This window comes from Ceratotherium simum, chromosome X (genome assembly GCF_057802395.1).
Source record: "Ceratotherium simum simum isolate JZ-2026a chromosome X, ASM5780239v1, whole genome shotgun sequence".
Lineage (NCBI taxonomy): Eukaryota > Metazoa > Chordata > Mammalia > Perissodactyla > Rhinocerotidae > Ceratotherium > Ceratotherium simum.
In genome coordinates this window covers 13,492,274-13,511,498 of record NC_141940.1, presented here as the reverse complement: position 1 = coordinate 13,511,498, position 19,225 = coordinate 13,492,274, and the positions used below count along the sequence as shown (strand labels likewise).

The 19,225-nt window shown below is 38.7% G+C and overlaps 1 protein-coding gene across 4 annotated transcripts in view; it reads right to left on the bottom strand.

The window, feature by feature from the left end:
- ATP11C (ATPase phospholipid transporting 11C (ATP11C blood group)) overlaps positions 1-19,225 on the bottom strand; it is a 177,200-nt gene that overhangs the window by 35,711 nt on the left and 122,264 nt on the right. For all 4 annotated transcript variants that reach the window (XM_014796220.2, XM_014796216.2, XM_014796219.2 and 1 more), the window contains exons 15-22: positions 18,150-18,221; positions 15,782-15,855; positions 14,004-14,107; positions 13,366-13,547; positions 11,695-11,958; positions 7,954-8,128; positions 3,098-3,200; positions 1,764-1,909 (exon numbers count right to left, since the gene is read on the bottom strand). In XM_014796220.2, the coding sequence (XP_014651706.1) occupies positions 1,764-1,909; positions 3,098-3,200; positions 7,954-8,128; positions 11,695-11,958; positions 13,366-13,547; positions 14,004-14,107; positions 15,782-15,855; positions 18,150-18,221 (1,120 nt within the window). The remainder of the gene's footprint in view (positions 1-1,763; positions 1,910-3,097; positions 3,201-7,953; positions 8,129-11,694; positions 11,959-13,365; positions 13,548-14,003; positions 14,108-15,781; positions 15,856-18,149; positions 18,222-19,225) is intronic.

Below are 19,225 nucleotides of genomic sequence, written 5' to 3'. Positions count from 1 at the left end.
CCGCTGTACAACACTGTGCCTGTAGTTAACAATACTATATCGTACACTTCAAAATCTAAGTGGGTAGAGCTCATATTAAGTGCTCTTATCACAATAAAGTAAAAATTAAAAAATGATGGAGACATGTTGAAAGGACACAGGGCCAAATCTGTGACAAACTGAATAACAGAATAAATAATGATAGTAATGGATTTTAACTCACAGAATAAAATATCTGTTTTAGCAGCAGAATGCTCTTTTTCAAATGAAATCACACAGAGCCAAGTTGAGGGTCTTAAGACCTCCAAAACACCATTTAAATCAAGTTATCAACGTTAACATTATCATGAATGAGACATATTGACATGTGCCTCCTGATATGATGCACTGAGCAGCTTACAACATCACTTCTGAAGTATTTGTGCCCAAATGCATAACCTGAATCTAATAATAAGTACACACTGGACAAACCCAAATTGAGGGATATTCTACAAACTAACTGGCCAGTACTCTTCAAAAATGTTAATACTGTGAAGACAAAAAAGACAAGAACCATCCCAGATTAAAGAAGACTAAGGAGATCCGACAGCTAAATGCAAGAATGAGCCTGAAACACACCACAAATAGAATATCAGTGAAACCACTGGCAAAATCCCAATACGGTATGTAGACTAGTCAATAATGTGCCAATTAACATCAATTTACTGATCTTGATAATTATGTTGTGGGTTATCTAAGGTGTTATCAGTTGGCAAACCTGGGCAAATACTGAGAATTATTTCACTAATTTTGCAACTTTTTTCAAGTCTGAAATTATTTCAAAAAGGAAAGTGAAAAAAAACTTTTAAAAACTATACTGAAGAGAACACAGAACAGGAGATCAAGTTCTGGCCCACGATGACTTAAAATGATTTGCATACTTTAGACCAGTTACTTTACCTTCATGTACGCCAGGTTCATTATGCATAAAATGAGTGGCTTAAACTGTATTCGTGGATTCCAAGTAGTGCTCTGAGGAACCTCTAGGCAGGACAGGAGGTTGAGCAAGCAAACAGCCCTAGCCCCATCACCCTTCAGTCAATGCAATCCTCCTTCTATCTGATTTACTTGTGTAATTTCATTTGAAAAGACGATTCTGTTACTAAAAAGAGTAGTTTTGAATACTGTTCAGGACAAAAAGAGAATCAACTATTGATAGATGATACAACATGGATGAAGCTCAAAAACATTATGCTAAGTGAAATAGGCCAGACACAAAAGAGTATATATGATTCTATTTATATGAAGTTCTAAAACAGGCAAATTTAATGCATATATTGCATAAATTATATCTAAATTTATATATTATATACCATAATATTACTATATAGTAATACAAATCAGATTAGTCATTGTTTGGTGCAAGGGTGCAGGAGACTGACTGGGAAGGAACACACAGGAAGTGTCTGGGGTGATGGAAATGTTCTATTTTTTGATTGAGGTGGTGGTTATATAGACATATACGTTTGTCAAAATGAAAATGTAAACTTTTAATGGGTACATTTTATTGTATTTAAACTATACTTCAAGAAAGTTGACTTAAAAATTTCATCTCAAATCTCCTGCATTAAAAGGAATATTTGGTTTCTGATTCATTAAATAGATCATCTCTGTTGCTGGCCACAAATTTCAGTAATAAGACGGCAAAAGAAACATGAAAAAAGGAAGAAAAAACACTAGGATTAAGCTGAGTCAATGCTGAATTAAATAGTCATAAATTAAATTACAAATATTTCATCACATACCTTATAGAAGAAATACTGTACAAGGTGTGCTATTCTCACATAATATAGATGTCCATGAGCCAATAGCAGTTTTTTTAAATGTTTAAACTTTGGAACAGAATAATCGCTATTCCTGGCTGCTTGGCGACCTTCTTTGCCTTTGATACCTAAGAAAAGAAAATCTCCATAAGGTGAGTATTTTATAGAATAAGCAACCCCTTGACTTGTTACTTTGTATTTTTAACTTGCTTACATGTTCTAGTTCAATTGTATAGTTTAGCTTTGCTTTTTTAATCAAAAAGCGGTTTTGACTTTTAACAGTGACAGTGAGGCTTACCAATAAAAAGTAAAACTAAGTTTAATTGGTAATTACCTATTTATAACACAATCTAAAACAATTAAATAGAATAATTATTTTAATCATTACAAGGCAAAAATTACCTTGAGGCAAAAATTAAATCAGAAAATTACTTTAAAGGCACTTAGTAAGTGTGCTTAATTGTGCATGGTGCTACAGTAGGTGCTATATTAAAGCAGCTCAGAGACCTGGGGGTTGTGGTCTAGGAGCCCAAAACTGAAGAGTTACAATGAGATGGTGAAGTCCTTTCACTTAATGAAACTGAGTAATAGCCCAAGTGTTCCATAAACTCAAGCAGCTTCAGGCCATTTCCACGCTGGATAACCAATGAGTAGAATTTAGAGTTCCACATTAGATAGAGTTACTTCCAAATAGAAAGAATTTGGGACTCCAAACTACAGTACAAGATACTAATTTCATTATTTCTCCCTCTCTAAAAAAGGAATTGCTGGTATTAGGATTGCTGCCTACCAGCAGCCTGACAGGGGAAAAAAGGTTGCAGGTTGTAGAAAAGCTGTTGCCGCATGCCAACATATAAATTCAACACTACAGCCCAAACCACCCATAAATATTACTGTGTGGAGAACCAGCCAACCAATTATCATTTCTTAGTCTCAAAAGTTAAGAATCTCAAAAGATATGGTGCAGCAACATAAGCAGGCGATCTGGCCAGGGGCAGAAAAATCAATGAAATTGCATGCATGTCGTCTAAGTGAGAGCTAAATGATCACTTGTGCTGCCAGCAGGTTTGGGAAATTCATCTTACCTGGCTAATATAAAAATATCCTCTAACTTTATACTGCTACATTGCCACCAGGGGTAGGACCTTGGGATGGACATGTTCCATGATCACATGAGGACCTTCATTCGATTAACAGTTATTCCCAAATTCGAATTCAAGATGAGCAAGCAAAATAATCTCTCTAGAATATAAGACCATTCTACCTAAAAGCAATACTGATAACTTACAGCTGCCATCTCATCAGATGTTTCTTACCTATTCCCACATGGGATTCCAAGATCATACTAACATCATTGGCACCATCACCTATCGACAGTGTTATTGGGCTGCCTTTTAAATTCTTCACCATTCTGACAATCTAAACATTAAATACAAAAGAGGTATAGAAAAGGTCAAAGTAGAATGTGAGATTGTACTACAATGGGGGTATATGCCTCATTCACACTTGTAAATGGAGGCCTTGTAAACAGAAAGGTAGTTTGTGCATATATGTACAATAGTCTCAAATTCTCAGAGGCAGAAGAACACAGCTTTTCAAAATGTTAACACCAGTGCCCACTTGTTTCTGGCTCTGTGCATGTATGAACTGTCAAGAAACCCTGCCTCCTACCTATATTAGCAATCAACACATTTCCTTCTTTTGTCATTGCTTCACGTGTCCTTTCAGATAAGGTCGCTGCGTGTGTGACAGTGGAGACCAGAAAGCTGATTTGGGGTAACATGCATAGGGCTACAGGAACAAAAGGGGGAAGTGAGAGAACAATGTTTTTGGTAACCTCTCCCTCTCTCCTCCCTGCCGATACTCCCACCTCCTCTGGGTGGACCCCAACCCTTATTCCCAGGGAGTCATCTAATGTTAAATTATTGCACCCATCTAGCTGACAACTAAACTTGACTAAATCTTCCACTGCCCAATATGATTTGATCTCTCCTATAGGTAGCTGCATTTTAAAGGGGGGCATCTTAAAGGTGGTGAGATTTGCAGAAAGATGCCAAGTTACACGTATAAAGCCTGTTACTATTTCCTGAGTGTCTCTTCAAGACATGTCAATGGCACAGTGCAGCTCAATGCTGTGCTCATGGTAGGTACTGAATAAAACAAATTTCCTCCCGGCAGAGTTACTTGTGGGAGTGTATTGGGTAAGCAGCTGCCCTCCCACCCTATGCTTTAGATAATGACTGCTTTATGTGTCAACCCTCAAAACCCCTTGGAAGCTAGCAGCTTTTAAAAAGCTTATATAATTCAGTAGCTAAATAATGCCTTGCAAAAATTCTGTGCTCACAATTGCTTTCACCAGTTAACATAAATAAAATCCATTTTCAACATAACTGAAGTGATTAAAAATAATTTATACAAGGCTAAACCACGCTGCAGTCTTTTCTTTAAACAAAATTAAGTCAGGTTTTAGTTGTATTAAATAGCATACAAAAAATCCTAATTTCATTTAACACAAAAATGATATTACTGTGAAATGTCCCTTTTCTCCCAATCCCTCCTCTCAACTTGGTTCTTTTTAAAAACTTTGTAAGAGTGTCAGAAATGATCTGTAAGTGAGTCAAAGACAAAATTAAAGAACCCAAACTAAATTTGTTTTTGATTGGCTAAATACTGGTTAAACTAATTTCACCTGTTATACTGTGTGCAGTAATGATTTGCACCTCAAGGAAGAAAAACTGCAGCCAGAAAAGGTCTAGGGAAGGCAATAAAATTATCAAGGGTGACAGCTTCTGCATGAAAATATAGATTAAAAAGATTAAAGCTCGTCCTTGTGGAAAGATAAAAGGATATATGGTCATGGACTACCAAATCACGAAAGATTTAGAGAGATAAACATGGAGTTTTTTACTGAGCCCCAAGACACTTGGATTAAGAACTTCTCTTCAATCTCTCAGACAGCTTCATGAAAAAGAAATCAATTTACTAAAGGTTATTTATTGATCAACTATAACTACACGCAATACAATGTGCAAATATCCAAAAAAAGATATAAGGCTTGATCACACACCTTAAGAAGCATATAACGGAGTAGTAGAGATAGGGAATAGACACAAGAATATTAGATAATCAGATTAACAAGATTATATTATGCAGTATCTGTGCAAGGGAATACATAACACTGTCATCTAAGTCGTCCACATAAGAAGACCTATGATGTCAGAGAAGGGAGGGGACACTACATGCCAGAGTGACCAGGAATGATTTTACAGAAGGAAGAGTGATTTGACCTAAGTCATAAAAGATTGGTAAGATTTGCATAGATGGGGAAAAGGGGGTTGGAGGAATATTCCAGAGAAAGGGAATGGCATGTTCTAAGGCACACAGCCAGGTAAGTACAATATATGCTCAGAAAATAGATCTGGCTTGACCAGAGGAGTTTTCACATAGGGGACATGGACAGGTACATCTTGGGCCACATCAAAAGGGAGTGATATTATGAAAGTGGCAGTATGGTGTAGGAGGAATGGGAAGAAAAAGCAAGACTGCAGGCAAAGAGAGAAGTTAGGTGGCTAGTTACAGGTAGAGTTCAATGAGGTGTTAAAGGCCTGAACATGGAAAGTAATGGAAAGAAAGGAATAGATGGAAAAGACAAGGTACTAGAAAATGGACAGAATTTGATGACTGAGATCACATGGAAGGGTAAACCATGGGGGAAGTCAAACAGATTTCAAGGTTTTCCATCTAGAAACCTGGAAATACAGTGAGCTCAGTAATAGACGCAGAAAAAGACAAGGAAAATGACAGCTGGGCTTTAGAGAAGGCTGAGTTGAGGTGACAATGACACAGCCAAGATCTGTTCAGTAAGCAGCTGAGGAAGTAAGGCAGAACCCCAAAGATTTGGATTGAGGAAGTGACTTGAAACTCAGCTATATGGACATGACAGATATGTAGGTGATATCCTGGAAGGAGTGACTATAGTGAGAGAAATAAAACAGACTGAGGACTGACCCACAGGGGGCTCTATATTCTGGGCGGGAGAAGCAGCATGGGGCCAGAAACTCAGATACCTGCCTGGGCAGTCAAGTAGTCAGAACCCAGGTGAGCAATTTGAGCAACAAACGAATGTAGGAAACAAAAAAGATATTACTTCTTTTTTTTTTTTAAAGATTTTATTTATTTATTTTTTCCCCCCAAAGACCCAGTAGATAGTTGTGTGTCATAGCTGCATATCCTTCTAGTTGCTGTATGTGGGACGCGGCCTCAGCATGGCCAGAGAAGCAGCGCGTCGGTGTGAGCCCGGGATCCGAACCCGGGTCGCCAGCAGTGGAGCGCGCTCACTTAACCACTAAGCCACGGGGCCGGCCCAAAGATATTACTTCTGACTAAAGTGATAGATTCCTACAAATACTGTTCTGCTAAGATATGTTTCCCCAGCTGGGGCTAGCCAAGGCTTTGAAGGTTAAAGAAAAGAAAGAAGAGCAACTAGTAGTGGTGTCAATTGGGCATGAGAAGAAGGTCGACAGAAACAAGGTCCTAAATTAAGATGGGCTGTGTGTGTGTACGTATGCATGTGTGAGATAGGGGGTGAGGTATGTATAAAGGAGAAGCCAAAGACACAGCCATCCCCTAGTCTAGAGCAAGCAGCTGAAGAATATGAAGAAGCAAGACTAACACATATGAAAGAATATTCTACAGTGCATACAGAAGTGAAAAAGTGTGTAACTGAGACTCTAAGTTTCTTTGAAGCCAGTGAGTACAAGGAAGCAAGGTGAAGCAGATCAATGTGGGCTGGAAGAACTGGGAAAGAGAGCATATGCGAGGTGGCCCTTGAGCTGAGTTTTATGAGCAAAATTTTTGTTAGGCCAAGAGGAATTCAGAGAGTATTCCAGATGAGGAAATGATATGAGGAAAGCTTTGGAAGTTGTCAGGAGCATGGCACGTGGAAGGGACACAAAGGGGGAACAACCAACAAGAGAGGAGGATTCATGCTGGATACAAGAATGATGCTGGACATAAAGTATGTAGAGACACATTAAGGGCCAACAGCAGTGAGCCTTGAGTGCCACATTGAGTCATCTGCTCTCTGTGCTAAAGGACTAGGATACTACTGAAAGTATCTGAACAAGTATATACCATGGGAGAAGTGTTTTAACAAGATTAATTTGGGAGTATGGGGGAAGAGACTTGAAGGGGGAAGGGTGAAAGCAAGGAGACTAGTGAGGAGACTAAACCAAATTATCTGTGTGTAAAGTCATAAGGCTGGAGGTAAAAGGTTTAAAAAGATGGCATCAAAATGTGAGCTATGACAAAAGGTAAGATCAATAGGACATGGTGACTATATATAGAGTGAGAGAAGAGAAGGATCAAAGGTTGTATGGAGACTCAGGGAGCAAAAGAAAAATGGCACTGGTAATAGGAATAATGAAGACAAGGGATAAAACAAACTGGCCTGAAGGAGAAAATTATAAGACCTATCTTAGACACTAGAATTTAATGTGACAGTGGGGAATCCATATGGAGCTATCTAACAGGAAGCTAGAAATATGAGACTTAATGAAAAGGAAAAGTCAGGACCAGAGATATATCAATGGGAGTCACAGAAATGGATGTTCTTATCCAGAGAGATACGCTATAAGTGAAAAGCAGAAGAAAGACTTAGCCCCAGAGAAAACTGATAATCAGAAAGAAGAGAGAGGATGAAACAATATAAAAAGACACTACGTTGTCAAGGAGGAAAAAAAAGTCAGGACTGTGATAGTGTCAACTGCAGCAGGGAAATAAGGAGAACGGAAGACAGCATGATGGATTCACCAAGGAGGTCACTGCTCTCCTCCAGGAGATCCAACAGAGTAAGATGAGAAGAAAGAATGCATGGGGCTAATGAAATAGAGGGGCCAGGAGCAGTGGAATGCAGGCAGCAGGCACCAAGTACTCATTAGAGAAGTTTGGAAGGTGAGGAATTGGACAGTCAGCTTGAGGGGACAACAAGGTGAATTTAACTCAAATTGGTAGGAAGACTCTTGAGTATGACCACAAAGAGGAAGAAGCCAGGGAAGATGTAATAAGATAATAATGGCTCTTTGAAGAAGAAACAAATTAAAAGTAGAGTGAACATTTGCATATATGTATACAAAAGTACCTGGAATGGAACATTAACTAATAATTCAGTTACCTGGGCTTTCTGTAATGGTGCCATCCGGCAGCAGAGCACTGCAGTGCACTTCATACAAATTTGTAGAAAAAGACTTTTGTAATTGTTAGAACTGGAGGCCTGACTAGGATTTAATATGAGTGACAACGTGGAGCCATCGATGATTAACCCATATTCCTGATGTTCTGTCCATGCTCTGAAAAAGAAAAACAATGCTGTCTTTGAATCTATTATATATTTCTATTTAGGAACCTGATTTTTTCTAAACCACAAAGAGGAGGGTCCCACAAACAGTCATCATCAATCTGGTTCCTGGACCTGGAAATTCTAAAGAAGCAATTGTCTCTAATAATGGCACAATAGGGACTGTCTATCACATTTTTGAGATTCAAGCTGTCCACATAGATGACATTAAGTTCTAAAAGGTATAAAAATAACAGACATTTAGCAGTAGGTCTCTGTATAAGAAACTCAATGTGAATTCCGGAAACTACAGATCCATTAGTCAAACTCTGATACGAAGACAAATCATGAGTCAATGTGAAAACTCCTTAACAATACAGGGAAAAGACAAAATGGCTTTGGAGCATACAAATCAAAGAAGACTTTTTCCTAATACTGTATCTTTGCCTGAATGACAAAACCTATCAATAGACCTGGCTGCTCAAATATGATGAGTACCTAAAAGACAAGGTGTTCATTAATGAATACCATACAATAATGATATATATTCCTTAAGTAAGCATAATTTTATACTAGATTAGTGGTTCTCAACCATAGCCTTCCGTTTAGAATCATCTGGGCCGCTTTAAAAAACTGCCTGTGGCCTAGGTCTATCCCCAGACAAATTAAATCAGAGTATCCTGGGCAAGGCTTGGTTACATATAGGTACGTTTTAAAAAGCTCCTTAGGTGATTCTCATGCGTAGCCAGGACTAAGAGATATTAAGTGCCAGGAAAGACAAATGTAACAGGTGCCAAGTATTTAAGAAAACCATATGGGGGAAAACTTACAACTGAGAAAATTCTACCAATTAACATTTCATTTTTTTGCAATTAAGAAAAAACGAGTGATTAATCAATTGTTGCTCAGGGAATCTTGGGTGCCATTTGAGAACTACTGCAGAGAAAATATTAGACACAGCAGGATCTCATCATTATAGATTCATTTGTCTAATTTTATGCGTCTGAAAGTTTAACGTTTAAAGGAATCTTGTTAAAATAGAGATTCTGACTCAGCAGGTTTGGGGGGACAAGAGATATTGCATTTCTAACAAGCTTCTGGTGATAACGGAGCTATTGTTCTATGGAACAAACTTTGAGGAGGGAGAGCCTAATATGCCTCATCATTTCTTTATTCCATATTTCTTTGGTGTATAGTGCTAACACCATAATGTTTTGTATCCATATTTTGCTTCATAATTTTATGAGAATGTTTTATTCACTAATTAGAGATATCAATCATGTGTTCTCCTTCTTTGCTCCCCTACTCACAGAGCTGATATAATGTGCAGAAAACAGTGTTTCAAGAATCAATCAAGCAATACTTGTACACATCAACTGTAAGTAGGCCATAGAGAAGAATGGAAAGAATTATTAACTAATCTTCCCTTGGAGAACAGAAAATTTCCTTGGGGTGACAGAATAATACATGAGAGAATATACTCAACCAAACAAGATATTAAATGGTTAACATCCAGTGATTGGGACAATAAATACAGATAGGAAAGAGCAGTGGGTTCTTTGTGAGGTGCGATTATCTGGAATGGAACTCAAAAGACAGGGCAGAGAGGTGAGGGGAGAGAACGTATGCTGTGGTACACTAGGAAAGCAAGTTGAAAAGGTGTCTTGAGGCGTTTGGTGCAAGCTGACTCTTTGGGTAATGGAGAATCACTAAAGGTTTCCGAGCAGGGCTGTGATACGGGCAGTACTTTACACTTAAGGACCACTCGTCAGGCAAAGAGGCTTAGGGATTCAAGGCATGAGTTGCTAGGAATCTGAGTATTGCTAGCACTCACTGATGTGAAGTGGTGAGAATGGGAACGTGGATAAGGCGTGGTGGCTGATTTGAAGTGGAAGGAAGAAAGGAGCAGAAGCTGGCAAAGGTAATTCTGGGTCTGATGCCTGTGTAACTTGGGGAAAGACTGTACCCAACTCCAAACAGATGAGCCAGGAAGAGGGGATGTTCTGAGATGGTTATGTTTTCCATAAACCCTGGCTTTTACAGAAGTGCCCCAGAGCTGCTGAATGGTGCTACGGACTGAATTGTGTCCCCTCAAAAGTCCTATGTCGAAGCCCTGACCCCCAATGTGATCCTATTTGAAGACGGGGCCTTTGGGAGATAATTAGGTTTAGCTGAAGCCATGATGGTGGGGCCCTTATGATGGGATTAGTGCCCTTATAAAAGGAAAAGACACCAGAGCTTCCTCTCTCTTTGCCATGTGAGGACACAGCAAGAAGACAGCTATCTGTAAGCCAGGAAGAGGGACTTCACCAGAACTTGACCATGCTAGCACCCTGATCCCAGACTTCTGGCCTCCAGAAATGTGAGAAATAAGTTTCCATTATTTAAACCACCCAGTCTGTGGTATTTTGCTATGGTAGCCCGAGCAGACTAAGACAAATGGAAAAGTAAAACGCATGTAATTTGGACTGCCTTTATAAGTACCACTTGACTAAAGGAAGGAAACATTTATCATAGGCAATTAATAAAAACCTGTTTACTCTCACTGATGCCAAAGTACCAGAAGAACAGTTGTTTTAGAATTGGCCATAGCCTCATGAATGTGAGCTATTCATCTCTAAAGCTTGTTTAAACACTAAAGATGAGGATACAGATATAGCATAGTTGTCAAAAGCATGGGCTCTGGAATTGGATAGATTTTCTCTACTACTTATTAGCTGTGTGATCTTGAATAAATCACTTCATCTCTCTGGGCCTTAGTTTCCCTATCTGTAAAATGAAGAAAATAAGACTGTGTTACTGGGTTGTTGTGAAGATTAAATGAGAATAATTATATAAAGTGCTTAATATTGTTCATGGAACAAAGAGTGTGCTCAAGAAATGGAAAATACTATTATCTAGGGGTCTTTGGACATAGTGCAGGCACATCCTGTGGCATTCCAGAAGAGGAAATCAATTTGCTTATGGTCAAGGTGAATTCCAGTAATCGGGTCAGACACGGCCAAGCTTTAGTCAATGGTAAGTACAGGAAAATATACCTCTGATAATTGAATTATTGTGGATTAGTGGCTTTCCTTGAGACTCTTAGGTCCCACAAGTTCTCCCTAAGCAAGCTATAGTTGAAAGCAGAGTTGAAGTGGCCTTGTTAAGAAGTATTTGGTTCCTTTTGGAATTCTGGGGCACGAAAATCCATACAGAAAATGGCTCCATGACCTCAAAATGCATGAAAACTGTTATAGAGACTGGTTTTATTACATTCATTTTAAGAGACTGTGAAAAGTAATATTTTTTTTCTTAACACACACCAGGCTAAATACCAAGACTCTAAACATTTAGAGATTGAACTACTTTTCTAAACCTTGAGAAGTACAGGGTTTTCTTTTAAATTAAAGGAGAAGTGCAAGTGCCAAATAATCTCAAATGGGCCATTAGCCAAGTCCTCAGGGAAGGTTTAAACTTACAATAAATCACCTGCAAACGAAGAATGATAAATTACAGAAAATGGAGCCTTTTGCATAAGCAGCTGTGATTTACATCTTTACTATTGTCTAAATATAAGAAACTGTTGCACTTTCTTACTTTTTAAGGTTTCTAGAACCTCTAGGAAATTCATGCTGCAACTTCTTACAATAGTCTACCAACAGTTCATGTAATCGATCTTCTTTCCTTTCCCATTGTTCGATGGTTTTTGTGGTCAGTTCCAAGAGCTCAGTGTTGGTTTGGAAAAGGCGGCAGGCATAGCAGGTGGATTTAGCTGTCTCCATCTTGTCCCCAGTAAGCACCCAGACTTTCAGACCTGCCGCATGCAGAGCTTCAATGGTCTCAGCTGCTTGATCTTGTAGCCTGAGAACACAAAGGAAACCTTGTTATCCTCGAAAATTCTTGACAGATTCTGCAAGAAGGCTTGTTAAAGAGAGCATTTTTATAATTCACAGCAACTCTGGAGTCCTGACATGTTATCACAATTGGTTTTCTTATATATATCCTCTACTCTTTCTGAGTGTTATCTCTGGCATAGTTTTACTTATTAAAGTGAATTTCAAACAATGAGGTTTGGAAAAGTTCATGACATCTCTTGAGGTAACTGGTATCCAACGGCAGAATTGAGAATCATCAGTCTTAGCTAAAATGTTTAGAAACTCACCAAACGTTCTTATTCACTGTCACTTTAGCATATTTCATTATATTTTGTACCTCACCATACAAATACTTTACATGGTTCAAAACAGGAAGGGCCAAACATATTCTAATGAAATATTGAGGGAAGTCAGTGAATCCCCATCTCTGCAGAGCTTTAAGAATAGGAAAATTAACCATCCTGAAAGAGAACTTAAGCATAATTCTGAAAGACCAGGATAGAAGAAGAATGAGACTCTGAGTTCCTTTTGGCTAGAGAATAATCGTGGAATTAGACTAAATGAATTTCAATACCTTCCAATATGGCTGAATATATGTACCATTTTGTTTGGTTAAGTCTCACAATTTGCATTTATAATTTCTAAGAAACTCCTAAAATATCTAAAACTTATTCTTTCAGTCAGATCAATGGTGGAGCCCTATAATCATGTCTGGCGGTGCTCAGCCTGAATAGTTGAAGCAAATTATTTTCAAGTATGCAAAAACATGCTCGAGTCTGTTAAACCAGGTTAGACTGAGCTTTAACGTTGTTTGCTCCACTTTGAATTTCCTTTCTGCTCATCTCTGTCAAAATCTTGCCCATTCTACCAGGCACCAGCTCAAACAATGCCTCTAGCACAAAGCTCCCTACACATAGTAAGACTATTTCATAAATATCTGCATAAATAAATGGATGGCTTAGTAAATATTCAAAAGACCTTAGAGATGACAGATTCATTCTCCTATGTAACAAATATTTAACTTAAAAAACATTACCACAAACAGTTCAAAATCTGGTGTATAGACAAAGCAGAATCAAAGATTTCAAAACTTGAGAGTAAATTACCAATCTGAACAGATACCACTCTAATTGACTGGTCATTAAAATAACAAGATTTTGGGCCGGCCCCATGGCTTAGTGGTTAAGTGCGTGCTCCGCTACCGGCGGCTCGGGTCCGGATCCCGGGCGTGCACCCATGCACCGCTTCTCCGGCCATGCTGAGGCCGCGTCCCACATACAGCAACTAGAAGGATGTGCATCTATGACATACAACTATCTACTGGGGCTTTGGGGAAACAAAATAAATAAATAAAATTAAAAAAATAATAACAAGATTTTAATTTTCTGGTTACTTGTCTTCCACTGCAGTGGCTCCAATCAAATTCATGTTTGTCTCAACATCATCAAAAATCTTTTCCATTTTTTCTTCTCTGTCTTGTAAGGCCATTTTTGCCTCCAAAAGCTGTCTGTCAATTCTTTCATAATCATCTGGATCAATTTCTTTGAAGGCTACACAGAGTGTCCGATACCCATCCTAGAAGCAAAGTAGGAGATCTCTAGTCATCCAAATCATAATGGAAAAAAAAAAAACAAAACACTCTCTTTAAATACTCTTGCTTAACGGTACAAAAGAGAAATCCTGACACATTTTTAGTTTAAAAAATGAACAGATCGCAACTAAAAAGGTAACATTCAATTAGGTTCAGAACAACAAAATAATAGCTCTTGGGGTTAAAATAAAAAGAAAAAAAAGCAGAACATAAAACAAAGATTCTTGAAAAGTCTTCAAAGCTGCAAATTCTGAAGAGAAACTTGCTCCATGGTAATGTTTTATATTAAAATAAGGAAATAATATTACTAAATCCCTAAATACAAAATGGACCATAAAAATAAGCTAAAATTCATTTAAACAGTCATTTAAATAGCAATCCCATAAACACAGTCATCTCCAACATTTCTGTATTTATTGAGGGGAGGGGTGTAGGCTCACCATTGCATTACGTTCCACATGGGCTTTAGTTAACTCAATTTCATGATTTTGCACCCTGGGGAAAACTGCTGAGTCTGCTCCTTTACAAAAGAGAAGTATGTCTCCTAAAATAAAGAACCAAAGTACTCGACTTAGAATTTTAAGACTGGTATTGGGATTTTAATAACAGATAACTATTAAGGTGGCCTCTCCCACCCAGCTGCTGTATGACCTGAGCCTGCCTTGTAATGCTCACCTAAACGGAAAGAGACATCTTGATCTTTACTCTGTCAGGACAATATTTATCGCCTCTTAAGACCAATATGGACACAACTAATAACCCAGAGTTTACAACATGCACCTCTGTTAAAATATACTTCCTTCCAGTGAATCATGGAAGACTGTACTTGTGTCAAGGAGCTGCATCTGAATTCTCTTTGAAAATGTTGTCAACACGGTCTAAAGTGCACATGTGGCATCTATAGATGTCAAGGACCAAACTCAAGCTCAAACAAAATAAAATCATTTTGAATAAATTATACAAGTCAGCTTTTAAAACAGTGGCTTGACGGTTTTTACTGGAAACTTGAGAATAGCTTTCTAGAATGCCAGTACAAGCATGCTTTATATCAGTCCATGTACCCAGCAAAGTAGTCACAGTTGAGCATTAAGAAAGACACTTCATCATTATAAGGCAAAGTGATGAGTTCGACAAGTTAAAAAAAAGTGTAGCCCTGAGGTCAAGGCCCTTGGCAGACCCCCTCCCCAGACATCTCACCATTTGCAATAGAACGCATATGTGCCTGTGTACAGGTAAGAACAGCAAGTATTTCAAATGTTAAGTATTTTTTTTTAATTTTCTCTCACACATCCACAGCGTGCCACAAAACAAATTCTACATTTACATAATGAAATCAATTTCATGACTTTGCAGTTACACCACAAAGTATGTATAAAGTGGGATATGTTCACAAGGGTCTGTCTATATCTTTCCATTCTCACAGTAAGGAATATGGAACAGATTTAATGCTAAAAAGTAAATTACTAGAAAATAAATCAAGGATACTTTGAAAAACCACCTGGCGACAGATACACACACACAGAGGCATCTGAGAGCCCACAAATGAAGCAAGAGTGCTCCCCCATGCATCTTGCTGAACCCAAGCAGAAGACATCCCAACCATTATGGCTTCTCCCAAGGACACAGGAAAACCCTGGGATGATGGTACTGGTTTCCCTGCAAAGGGCAAGCTGCTTTCCTCTGTCAAACAAAGAGCCCAGAGTGCTGGAGTAAAATCACAATGCCCCTTCCCAGCAGTCTGGCCTTTAGACATCTCTAGTCCACCTGCTTCTAGAGAGTGTAAAGCAGTGGGGAATTAGGAAGGTCATGGAGGGATAACCAGCAACTGTCTACACTCAAGGATTCTACTGCTAGTAATCTCAAACCATCCAATTGTACTGGGCTGCAGCATGTAGACATTATTGGTGACTGGTCAGTACCCTGAACGATAAAAAAGTCACCCTTTCAGTTCCCCTTTGGACATCCAGGACTGAGGAGTAGAGTTCAGTTTCCAAGAAAACACAAACTGTCATACCAGGGATTCTGCCACTGACAATTAGGCAAACTGAACATATGTACTTATATAAATACGTTAAGGCATATACAAAAGCTAGTATTTTGCATGACTTTAGGTAATCATACACTACCACATGAAATGTTTGTAGTCCTTGAAATAATTGATCAACATACAAATCTACAAATGGAAAAAGAGAAAAAGTCAAGTTTTAAAAATGCATACCTGCTTGAGTCTTCACAATTACACTCATACGACGGCGGACAGGATTGAAGTTTAAGGTATGAAGTAGTTCGTACCTTTATGAAAAGAAAAATGAAAAAAGTAAAATACCTAGACTACATTGGGAAAAATAAAGCGCAACAGAAACATCTTAAGATACGTAAACATCTTAAATGAACAGAGCTCTCCTCTTTGAGTAAGGGCTGCTGGTTGTGTGCACAACCGGTGCTTTCCATTGTGTCTTGGGAATTTCTCTGCACTTAGAACATGCTGTCAGAGGACACCAGTGTTGGTTAAGGGGTATCTATATCCTGTCCTTATATTACGTAAAATGGTAAGGACTATGTAGGAATGGGGGCAAAGAGCTGACTGCCAAGCTGTATCTGGAGGGGTCTAGAAATAGTCACACCTTGCCAGTTATTTTAATAATCTATGGAGTGCCTACCATGTGTCAGGCACAGCGCTCAGCGCTGGAGAATAATCATGAATCTGCCTGAGTCCCTTCTCTCAAGGGGCTCACCAAATGATAAGGGAGGCAGAGGGTCATGAGATGACTACCTCCCAGTCTGCCAAATACTGTAACAAAGGAACTCACAGGGGAGATGTGGGAGCACAGAAGGAAGACATTTGAAGAAAGGCTTCCAGGGAAGAGGCTGTACCTGAGCTGTGTTCTGAAGGAGTGACATGATGAAGAAAGGGTACCATGGCATTCCAAGTACAGTGGGAACAGCATGTGCAAAGGCACAGCAGCATGACAGCACATGGCCCATGGGTGAAATTCAAAGTACAGTCATGCACCCCATAATGACATTTTGGTCAATGACGGACTGCATATACGACAACGGTCCCATAAGATTAGTACCACATAGCCTGGGTGTGTAGTAGGCTATATCATCTAGGTTTGTGTAAGTACACTCTATGATGTTCGCACAACAATGAAATCGCCTAATGACACATTTGTCAGATCATATCCTCGTTGTTAAGTGATGCATAACTGTAGTTCTCTAAGGCTTGAAACCTAGTTCATAGGGGAAGAGCAAGAGAGGTAATCAGGGACTGGGAACTGAGAACATTGTGGGCCATTTCAGAGAGTAGGGATTTTATCCTAAGAGCAATAGGAATCCATTGAAGGGTTTAAACAGTGAATTGACATGATCAGATTTGTGTGTGGATGGCTGAGATATTAATCAGATGAAAGGATACAAAGAGTAAAAATAAGAGTTATTTACTAAAAAGAATGTGAGGAAATTTTTTCTTGAAAATAAGCAACTCGGATAGAAGTATTTGACCTAAAAATATTTACTACAAAGTTTTGTTTTTTTTATTATTGATGTCTTAATAGTTTATAACATTGTGAGATTCCAGTTATACATTATTATTTGTCAGTCACCATATAAATGCCTCTCTTCACCCCTTGTGCCCACCCCCCAACCCCCTTGCCCCTGGTAACCACCATACAGTTCTCTCTGTCCATCTACAAAGCTTCTTTTTGACGGGAGTGAGCATGTCATAGGTTTTGGGGGGTGTGTGTAAGACATCTACATGTAGCATCTCATTTGGTGTTGGCTAGATGGGGCCACTATTGTGAACTGGCTAGAATCTGTACTCTGACAACGACTCTGGGCTCCTGGCAGTCAGGCCAAAGAGCCTTCCTCTCCGGCTTCTGAGCATCCTTCCCCAAAGGGACACATTCCCCAAGCACATCTACGTGTATTACAGGTTTCTGAGATAGGTCTCATGAGATGCTAGGGGCCAGAAGGGAAGTCAGATAAGATAATTACATTTCAAGCTCAGATGAAGGAATTCAAATTAATCACAGAGCCTAATTAAAATCTGCTATTAAGCCAAGATGGCTTTGTTTGTTGGAGTCTCTGTAGCGAAAAAAAAAAAAAGGAAATGTGGAGACACTGCTGCATCAGAGTACTGCCCTGAGGCTCACACCTGAGCGTCTAGAACAAGACAAAGCTGACACCAAAGCTGCCATGACTGACTAGGCTTGCAATCCCAGAGTGATTGGTTGGGTTCTGGACAGCAGAAGACTTCATGCCTGTTCACTGATTTTTCTTACAGCATGTGTTGGAGACCTGAAAAGGCATCCAAATTTCAGAAAGACCAGACAGACTCTCATTCAGGCTACTGGACCCACATGTGAAACAAATGGGAATAATTTCCACTTCAAATCCTAGTTTCTACCATTCTATGAAAAATGTCTTCTCCTACTCCAACTACATTTACAGAAAACTCTGAACTGGGAGAGCAGAGTCCTACATTTGTAGACGTAATCAGTTTCCTTTGTTGCCCTTCCTAAATCCATCTAAGGTTGACTGTGGAGTTAAGAAGTGACAAACATCAAATACACAGTGCTACTTACTCTTCTATTTCTTTTCTTTGGTTCTCTACTCTCATATGGCCATTCTGAATTCCTACAAATGTGAACCCATACCTGTCAAAAACAATAAAAAAAAAAAAAAGGCCCTTGAGTATCTCTAAGAATGAGTAATTTTCCCTCCCACTGGGGTTATTCCTACTTGTTTACTGTTTTCTTCTCTTTCATAAGATCTAAATCTATAACTGTACTTTCCTTACTGGCTGAGATGATAATACAGAGCAAGTTAATGCCAAGTCACAAATTGTAACCAAATAAGAGGTAATTTGTAATTCCAATTCTGTAGCTAACACACTGGGTGACCTTTTAGCCACTTAATCATCTTGGGTCTCAACAGTAAAACAGGACTATCAGTTACCAAATGACGTCAAGATTGTTGGGAGCACTGCAGAAATACCATGCATTGTACAAAAAGTGGCCATTGTTATGTGATTTGCAAAATATATGACTCAGACTTCTGGCAGGTAGGCATAAATACTAATGCAAGTTAAATTTATGCATTGCTATTTTCTTTCTGGTCTTAACTGGTTAGGTTTGGGAATTTTTCACAAACTTTCAGATAAAGCAGTTTAGCTTTTTATTCAAGAATAAGGATATTTACAAGATAAGGTTATTGAGCAAACGGAAAAAACCAACTCCTGTCCTCCTGTGATTTCACTTTCTCAGGAGAAGGGCAGGAAGTGCTTACTTTTCTTTCTCACTCTTCAAAAACGCTAATATATTTCTCTACAACCTACCTCAGGATTTCTAAAACAGCTTTATTTAGGTATAATTGATATACAAAGAACTGCACATATTTAATGTTTAATGTGTGCAGTTGAATAAGTCTGGACACAAGCGAACATCCATAATACCATGACCACGTCAAGGTAAGAAACATACCCAACACCTCTCAAAGTTTCCTTGTCCCTCTTTGTTTTTTTGTTGTTTATGGTAAAAACACTTAACATGAGATCCACCCTCTTAACGAATTTTGAAGTGCAAAATACCATATTGTTAATTATAGGTACAATGTTGTATAGCATATCTCTAGAACTTATTCATCTAGCATAACATAAGTT